The sequence below is a fragment of the Aricia agestis genome, chromosome 17, assembly GCF_905147365.1.
Source record: "Aricia agestis chromosome 17, ilAriAges1.1, whole genome shotgun sequence".
NCBI classification, from domain to species: Eukaryota; Metazoa; Arthropoda; class Insecta; order Lepidoptera; family Lycaenidae; genus Aricia; species Aricia agestis.
Window position 1 is genome coordinate 4,286,666 of NC_056422.1, and position 9,923 is coordinate 4,296,588.

The 9,923-nt window shown below is 37.7% G+C and overlaps 1 protein-coding gene across 2 annotated transcripts in view; it reads right to left on the reverse strand.

The window, feature by feature from the left end:
* LOC121735169 (protein 5NUC-like) overlaps positions 1-7,918 on the reverse strand; it is a 50,906-nt gene extending 42,988 nt beyond the window's left edge. Inside the window, exon 1 of one of the 2 annotated variants that reach the window (XM_042125852.1) lies at positions 7,829-7,918. In XM_042125852.1, the coding sequence (XP_041981786.1) occupies positions 7,829-7,831 (3 nt within the window). In that variant the 5' untranslated portion in view covers positions 7,832-7,918. The remainder of the gene's footprint in view (positions 1-7,828) is intronic. The other variant, XM_042125853.1, reaches the window with a different exon arrangement.
* Positions 7,919-9,923: the final 2,005 nt, after the last annotated feature.

The following is a 9,923-nucleotide window of genomic DNA, read 5'->3' on the forward strand; positions in this document are numbered from 1 at the left end:
AGTGCAAAATGTCAAATCTTTGGGTAAAGTTAAAAATGGACGCCATCAAGACGCCATATTTAACTATAACCATAGAGCTCCACAAGGTTTTAAATGCATGTGGCGAAAAATGGAACTAACGCTGTCATCATACAAAAACCGCCATTTTTGACAGTTCACCTTTACCAGCAGCGCTCCCGCCCACGCGCATTTATAACCTTGTTGGATCAGCTGTCATCTGTCAATTTCTCCGGGCAAAGTTAAAGTTAAAGTTAAATTTACCTTACCTATAACCATAAATTTAACTTTAACTTTACCCACGCCTCTGGTGCAACCCAGTCTTAAAGTCCCATAAATCATAGGTTGTCCTTAGCTTTCACCACGGCAGTAAATATACGCTAATTAGACGCAGCCTGCAGGTGTTTTATCGTGTATTTTATTTTATTTATAGTATAATATTATTATAATAGTTTATTGCATAGACATAATATATACTTATTGTATGTATCTATTTAACTGGCGGGTTACGTCATATCTATGAAGTTTAAATTGTCAAAACATAATATTTCACATTCGCGAAGATTATAATTATCAATTATTATATTATTCAATTAAACTCGTCGATCTTGACCTCTTCGATGATTATTGAGGAAAAATCTGCTTCTTTATACTTTGCGATAACGAAATATGATATTTGTTACTTTTATTTTATACTTGTTGGAGTATTCGATACATCCTACTAATATTATAAAGGCGAAAGTTTGTTTGGATGTATGGATGTTTGTTACTCTTCCACGCAAAAACTACTGAACGGATTTTAATGAAACTTTACTATAATATAGCTTATACATCAGAATAACACATAGGCTACAATTTTAAACCGACTTTCAAAATGGGGGAGGTGTTATGTTCGTTTTTTTATATTCAACGATTACTCCGCCGTTTGTTAACCGATTTTCAAAATTTTTCTTTTGGTATATAGGGTATCATCCCAATTTGGTATTATATTCACAAAAGTGGTGATCTGATGAAGGATGCATAAGTAATCGAGGGAACTCCTTAAAATTTATAGGGAAATATGTGGTGACTTCGGTTTCGTGAGAAGTATTCTAAGCATATGCTACCAGCAAGCAAGATTTTGCACCAAGGTATACCTGGTATACCGTGGTTCGGAAGGTGCTGAGAGAACTTCTGATTCTTTATAGATACAAGTTTGGGAGTTTCGGCGTTGTTTTATGAACGGAAAGCATATGCTACTATGCAAATTACATTCATCATCATCATCATCATCATCATCACTACCATATTATACCATTTTAATAGTCTTTTAGATCGAGACTCGAGTTTGTCAAGCGATAATTTAATAAAATCTGTACCTGCCTAATATTATAAACCTGAAGTGTATGTTTGCTTGAACGCGTCAATCTCAGGAACTACAGGTCCGATTTAAAAACTTATCATTTATCGAGTAAGAATATAGGCTATATTATATTATCACGTTAAGACTAATACGACCGAAGAAACTCAGGAAAATGTGGGAAAAACGGAGGAAATATTAGAAATTACGAACTACTGGAGCAATTTTTATGGCAATATTTGGCACAGATATAGAATAGACCAAGTGAAGGGACTAGGGACATAAGCTATTTTTTATAATTAAAATACCTAATTTACACGGGCGAAGCCGCGCGGGACATCTAGTAATTATTATAATACTACCTACCTAAATATTATAATGTGTCTTGTGGAATAGCCAAAGTGTGCTCCTCAGAGCCCTTTTTTAAAGTAAAATAAGGGGCAAACGAGCAAACGGGTCACCCGATGGAAAGCAACTTCCATCAGATGACTCGTTCGCTTGTAGGGAAGGGACTCGGTAGGGGATTGGGCCACCGGTGAACTCACTCACTCAAACTTGCCCAAAGGAGAAAGAAAATATCTCTATATTTAGTACAGCTGCTATTATGGCTTAATTAACCTACATTTTAATCCAATTTAGTGAGACCAATTAATTGTCGTCTGGTATTTATTTACAATCGATTTTGAGCCATTGTTTAGAACTATTATTGGTCATGGCATTGGAGTCCGTGTAAAAATTATAAAATTAAATATTACGGTTTAAAGTTACTTGTATGTTACTACTAGTCTAGACTTTACTCGTTACGCGGGAGAGCCATGCTTCGGCACGAATGGGCCGGCTCGACCGGAGAAATACCACGTTCTCACAGAAAACCAGCGTGAAACAGCGCCAATCCCCTACCCTATTCCCTTCCCTACCTTCCCCTATTACCCTATTCCCTCTTAAAAGGCAGGCAACGCACCTGAAGCTCTTCTGATGCTGCGAGTGTCCATGGGCGACGGTAGTTGCTTTCCATCAGGTGACCCGTTTGCTCGTTTGTCCCCTTATTTCATAAAAAAAAGACTCCGTTGCGCCAAAATTCGTTTGTCGCACAAGTGCCCTACATTTTTTGCGGGATAAAAACTATCCTATGTCCTTTCCCGGGGCGGAGCGTGAAGAGGTAACAGACAGACAGGCAGACAGACAGAAAGACACACTTTCGCATAGTATAAATGCGTTAGTATGGAAGTATGGATTGTCTATGACATCATGTAGCTAGTTGCATTTCTTATACAGGGTGTAACAAAACTAAGTGATAATAGTTTAGGGTGTGTATGTGTTCCTGATAAGAGTGCACTGTGAAAGTAGCAGCGCTGAAAGACCAATTTTTTTCACTTTTGTATGGGGAAACTCGTGACGCTGGGGCGCTTGCCCATACAAAAGTGATTTTTTTTTTTATCTTTCAGTGCTGCTACTTTCAGAGTGAACTCTCTACAAGGAACGCATACACACCCTATACTTAGTTTTGTTACACCCTTGACCCTGTATATCTAATATTTGACATGTAAGGTCACGACACACACGCACGGCACAATTCTGCACGTTTCCTGCACGCAGGTTTTTTTGCAATATCGAATAAATAGTGGCGCATACAATGTATATAGAACCATTCACATGTCGGTTGTACTGCACGATTTGTTGCAGTACAATGTGAATGTTAAGACATATACCTACTGCAAAAAACGTGCAGGATTGTGCCGTTCGAACCAAGTTTCCACCAGAACTGAGCGGAGATGTGTTGCGAGGAATGTGTTTTTGAGAACCAATAGCATTGACGCGCTGAGCGATGTCAAGGCAAAGTCATGTCAAAAAGGGATTCTACTTTTATGGTCTGGTATTGGTTTTGAAAAACACATTCCTCGCAACACAGCTCCGGTCAGCTCTAGGGAAAAGGCAGCCTAAGGTTGCGCTTTTCTAAAATAATTTCTCCATGCAAAGGCGATTTCGTCATAAGTCAAACAATGGGCATTGTCCAAAAAAATCACATGTACTTTTTATTTTTTTTTCGTTAAAATAGGGTATTTTAAGAATATAAATTAAATAATTTTGAAATTCATTGGCTAGTTTTTTCTCAATAAATTTTTAAAGTTTCGCTCTGACGTCATCATCGGCCACCAATTGTCCTCTGCATATGTTTTAAATTTCCTTTCAATCTTATTTATAATGGCTTATGTGAAAGCTGATACGAGAAGCTTACCAAAAGTTCGAAACGTAATGTTGGTGGAATTTATTGCTAATTTAACGCCATTGAAGGTCAAACAAAGGTTAAACGTATTTGTTCAAAAATATAAGTAACTAATGGGTATTTTTTTCGTTTATATACAGAAAAACGATCACTGACCTTATTCCTCGAAATGTTTTTGTAATGAGCAAAATTTAAAAAAAAATGGACAATCCCCATTATGTAGACTGTAGAGACTATAGAGATCGATCGATTTTCATTTCACTTATTGATGTTAAAACTTTATACGGCGCGGCGTCGTGCAAGTTTTGGGAAGGGTAGAATGTTAAACTCAAGACTGGACTCAGGACACGTGATCATATCAAAAATTACTAAGTTGGAGTTAGAGTAGACCACTGGCGTGGTGTAAGAGAGGTAATAGGAAATTATTCGACTGCTCCTGCTGTTTTTTGAGACGCTCGTTGTTGAGTTCACACTTCACCGTGTAGACTAGGTACAGTTCGACAAGGCTGTTTATGAACGTGGCGAGAAAAGGAACTAAAGCTGCCATCATACAAAAACATCATTTTTGACAGTTCTTCTTTACCAGCAGCGCCCATTGACATCATTGACATATTCATTTAAAGCCTTGTCGAACTGTACTCGTCTCATGAATCTGACCATAGGGTTATAATAATTGATCTCTCCTCTCGAATTGTTTTGGTAATGGGAAAAACCGAAAGCTACGAGTATGTCCACACTGTGCACTTTCATCTTCAATTTTCGTCATCAACTTTCATATTGGCGCATTCAATAATTCCATGCGTCAAGGAACGCAACGCCAATATTGTCATTTTCGAAGTTTTGGATACGGTCAGAGGGCATGCGTCGCGGGCATGCCTCACGTTCGCTGTTGACGAACAGAAAAAGGCACAGTGTGTACAAAGCTATATAATGATTAATATGAGACAAAACAAAGTGATAATACGTTTAGTAATGTTGTGTTCCTTCATCAATCTATATTCTATATAATATTATAAAGCGGAAGAGTTTGTTAGTTTGTTTGTTTGAACGCGCTCATCTCAGGAACTACTGCTCCGATTTGAAAAATTATTTCAGTGTTAGATAGCCCATTTATCGAGGAAGGCTATAGGTTATATTTTATCAAGCTAAGACTAATATGAGCGAAGAAATAGAGGAAAATGTGGAAAAAACGGAGGAAATTATTTAAAATTGCTTATTATCTTAAACTACTGGAGCAATTTTTATGTTATTTGGTAAACATGAAGAATAGACCACGTGAAAAAAAAATTAAGGTTTCCGTAACATTCCTAAATTACGCGGGCGAAGCCGCGCGGAACATCCAGTCACAAATAAAATGATCTTTCAGCGCTGCTACTTTCTTATTAATCATAAGGGACATATACACACTTTAAAGTATTACTTTGTGTTGTTAAATTCTGTATTCTTTACTCAGACCACCGATTACACTTTTTTAATGCATAAACAATGCAACCTACTTTTTTTGCTAATTCTTATTCTGAAGAATTGAAAGTAAATACATCTTATTATTATTTAATTATTTAAAACACCGACTTAAAACGTAATAAGTCCCATTAAACTGACTGCAGATAAAATTTGCATAAAACAAGACACGCAACGTCTCGCAAGCTCTACCTTAGTAAATTGCAACGTTAGGTCTCTACTCGCTCAAATATTCATACAGCGGGGCTAAAATGGTCACATTTAGCAATTCCTCTCAATCAATTCAGCAAATGAATTGTCTCAACTGTCAAACTGACAGATGTCAAATTAGTACGAATTACTAGATAAGTATATGAATTGCAAGCAGACTTGCATTTCGCGATTTTAAAAGAATGAATCATAACATGATTCATAATGTGATTTTTCAAAGCGACCATTGCTCCCAAAGGCCAAAGTGATAATGCGCATAGAAATTTTCGTAATTTTTCGGCAACGGTCGTATTTCCGGAGTTACGGAAAACGTCGCTGCAAGCGCTGTTTTAAACTTAACTTTAAGAAATACAGCGCTTTACGGTGACGTAGAGGCGCCTGCCGTTGCTTGGACGTTACCATGGTAACGTCACTGGCCACGTCGCGATGGCTTCCGCACTTATTGACGGACCGGCGACAGCGGACGGCCACCGGCTATATGATATTTACTTCTATTTCCTTTGAACAAGGTACAAAATACAAAGGCATTGTTTGGTGCTCTTACGTTTCATAGATTCGGGTGCTTTCGTGATTACGACAATTAAAGATTTGCATGCGCATTATTAATTTGGGAGAACTGTACTAACATGTTCCCCCAAAAAAATAAAAATTAAATCGGGATGTTACAATTTTGATGTGTCTATCCCATAGTAACATCCAACGCGTGGGCCGATTTCAATTTTTTTTTGTTTAAAAGCTGACAAACTACATACATACATCGTAACTATTAGTTACCTAGACAGGTAGAATATCTTCTCTGCAAGGTGAAACCTTAGAGAGTATAAAGTCTATAAAGTAAGGTTTCTTTATATGAGCTATTATGCAATTTATGTTTTACGTCAAATGTAATGATAGAGCAGAGCCAACGCAATTGTAAGAAATCATTTATCATGCTTAGTAAACAAAACAGATCACCGACGCAACATCATCGAAATCAAACGCATAAGTTGCTTATGAAAAGTCCATTAAACCATACCAATATTATAAAATACGTGGGAGAGCCATGCTTCGGCACGAATGGGCCGGCTTGACCGGAGAAATACCACGTTCTCACAGAAAACCGGCGTGAAACAGCGCTTGCGCTGTCTTTCGCCGAGTGAGTGAGTTTATCGAAGGCCCAATCCCCTACCATTATTCCCTTCCCTACCCTCCCCTATTCCCTTCATTGGGATTGGAATTGGGGATCCTATTGGGCCTCCGGTAAACTCACTCAGAGTTTACCGGAGGCCCAATCCCCTACCCTATTCCCTTCCCATCCCTACCCTCCCCTATTACCCTATTCCCTCTTAAAAAGCCGGCAACACACCTGCAGCTCTTCTGATGCTGCGAGTGTCCATGGGCGACGGAAGTTGCTTTCCATCAGGTGACCCGTTTGCTCGTTTGCCCCCTTATTTCATAAAAAAAAATGCGAAACTGTCTGACTGTCTGTCACCTCTTCACGCCCAAATGGTTGAACCGATTTTGTAGAAATTCGGCGCGGAGATACTTTAAGTCCCGGAAAAGGGTATATGATACTTTTTATCCCAGAAAAATGTACGGTTCCCGCGCTAAAACTAATTTGTGCGCAACGGATTTGCAATCGTCCTCTTGTTGATTATACAAATTATATTAATTCATTATAAATGTTTCACATATAACATGGCTAGAGGATGTGAGTATCATTGTCATCTAATATATAAAATTAAGTCGGGTTTTCCTTCCTGACGCTATAACTCCAGAACGCACGAACCGATTTCCACGGTTTTGCATTCGTTGGAAAGGTGAGGTCTATAGAAAAAAAAATTAGAAAAAACATCAAGAGAAAAGCAGGAAAACAGGGAAAATCATTTTATGGCAAAACAACGTTAGCCGGGCCATCTAGTTCTTAATAATGCAATCTAGTTGCTCATAAAAATTACAATTTATTTTATTTTTTTAAATTAAACGAGCAAACGGGTCACCTGATGGAAAGCAACTTCCGTCGCCTATGGACACTCGCAGCATCAGAAGAGCTGCAGGTGCGTTGTCGGCCTTTTAAGAGGGAATAGGGTAATAGGGGAGGGTAGGCATGGGAAGGGAAGGGAAGGGAATAGGGGAGGGTAGGGAAGGGAATAGGGTAGGGAATTGGGCCTCCGGTAAACTCACTCACTCGGCGAAACACAGCGTAAGCGCTGTTTCACGCCGGTTTTCTGTGAGAACGTGGTATTTCTCCGGTCGAGCCGGCCCATTCGTGCCGAAGCATGGCTCTCCCACGTATAATTAAAAATGTTTCGCATATATGGCTAGAGGATGTGAGTATCACTGTCATTCTTAATAATGCACCTCTAGACGTGGCCCACATTGCAATTCGCTGGGACCGACAACATTTTAAACACGTGGTCGCTAATTTTTACAATTTTCACAGTTAGCCAAGCGTAAAACAGTTTTTATAATTTCCACACCTTCCCAATAGATTTGCGATGAATTATTTCGTTTAACCACCCATAAAAGGCAATTTAGTTAACAACTAGTAAAAACATTCGTCACGTTGCACAAAAAATAGCACTTAAAATATTTAGCACATAAAAACTTGCACTCACCATTATCAGCGAAACATGTGACGAAAAAAAGAAAAAAAAGAGCGGCCACGTGCGCTCTGGTTGCCGATAGGTAGCGAACTGACAGGTTGCTGTCACAACTCACAGGTTGCGCGAGCGCAGCTATTAAACTGATAACTTGATAACGAATAATGATAACAGTGGGTTCCTTATTACTTTTGATAATGGCCTTTGTAAGAGTTTTGGGGAATTTATGCTTTTGTTTAAACATACTTTTGTTTTTTTTTTTGTTGTGGATTTTTAATGCACGTTTTTGCACAATAGTAAAATTCCATTATGCAATATTAAAAACTTATTACGTCTGAAAAACGCTAAATTTTTTAAGCATAATATAAATGGCCGCTGTTAAGTATTTGTGTATTGGCCCACATTTTTTTGTTGAGTTATGAATGCAGTATTGTTCTAAATGATTTAAAGAACTTGTCTGCATTCATAACTTACGTAATTTGATTACGGATGATCCACAAATGCTTAACAGCATCTAAATAATTGTTGTATTTAAGTTTATATAGCTATAATATTATATTGTTTTTATTACGCCATGATATTATAATGTTTCAATTTTAGTAGCTCTACCCTACTTACGTTATATTAGTAATCTGTGGCTCTACTTTTATAGCTACATCCTTTGACATTGGAAATTGGAATGTTAAAGTGTATCAGTTCGTGTCTTGTCCAAAAACTAAATTGCGGTGTATTTTTTACTGGAAACGGGTTTAATGTCCCGACACCGGCTTTTTTGCCGGGGATCATTAACCGGCGGGTTGGTGATTGACGCGGCCGAAATAGTCCGTCTCTCTGTCTGTCCATAAATATATATAGTGACACTATTGAGACTCATTAACGTATGTATTCTGATAGTTTGTGACACCTGGCAGGGGAATTTGAGTGGTAATAGCCGGGAATAGGGTAGAAATTGCAGCTGCTGGTGCCTAGAACCACGTAACGAATTTAGCCATAGAGCAGGAAATTGTAGAGGTGTACGAAGTTGTATAGTTAAACTAATACTAGGTTTCCGATATTTTTAAAGGCGTTTATTTTATAGGACACATGTATGAATTCAAGGTGGCAGCACATGTCCAGAAAATAATGAAGGACAAGGCTCTGATTGGTTGATAGCTGCACGTTGCGGAATGCGCACGATATAATTATAGCGCTTTAGATTTTTTAAAACTTCAAGTAAGTACACTGTTGATTAAATAAACTATAGGCAAAGAATCTCAGAAAAATTTAATTAATTCCCCAGATCATAAAGCTGGTTTGAAATAACCATAGATATTAACCCGTCGATCGTGGAAAAACGCGACACAATAGATATTCTATTGTGTCTCGTTCACCGGTGAGCGTATGGGGCTTGATGAATTAAAAACATAGATTATAGAGTCGAGGGACTTATTTACAAAAGTAGGTAAGGTATAAACGATGTACTTTCTATCCAGTGGGAAGTAGGTTAGGCTTATAAAAGTTAATCTTTATTCAATAAAGAGCCTTCGTTTATTTCTTTTTGTTTAGTAAAGAATTTGGATTTGAAAATTAATTTAATAAAATTAGGGGGTAAATGAGCATACGGGTCACTTGATGGAAAGCAACTACCGTCACTCCATGAACACTTGTGACATCAGAAGAGTTGCAATTATATGTAAACATAATAGTTATATTCTGTTAATCCATCTAATTCTAAGTTAGACAATACCTGATGTTATTATAATATTATATCTTGTGTGCTATGTCGTCATGCCACAGACACGTCAATCGTCATACTAATTACAAAGTCCATAATAAATGCACAATAATTATAGATACGTACTAAATATCAGTTTGGGTTTGCTAAAAATACATATTATAAAACTTTGACCGTCCATATTTTGGTCACCTTTCAACAGAAATCCGAGACTTTTCGTCTTTTATTTTAATTATTGCCATATTATTATATTATGCTTTTGCATAATTATGTAATAGTAAGTGACACACGCAACTGCTTGCGCAAAATTCGTGTACCGCGTGGGAACCATACGTTTTTCCGTCATAAAAAGTATCGTATGTCCTTTCCCGGGACTCGAAATATTTCAATGTCAAA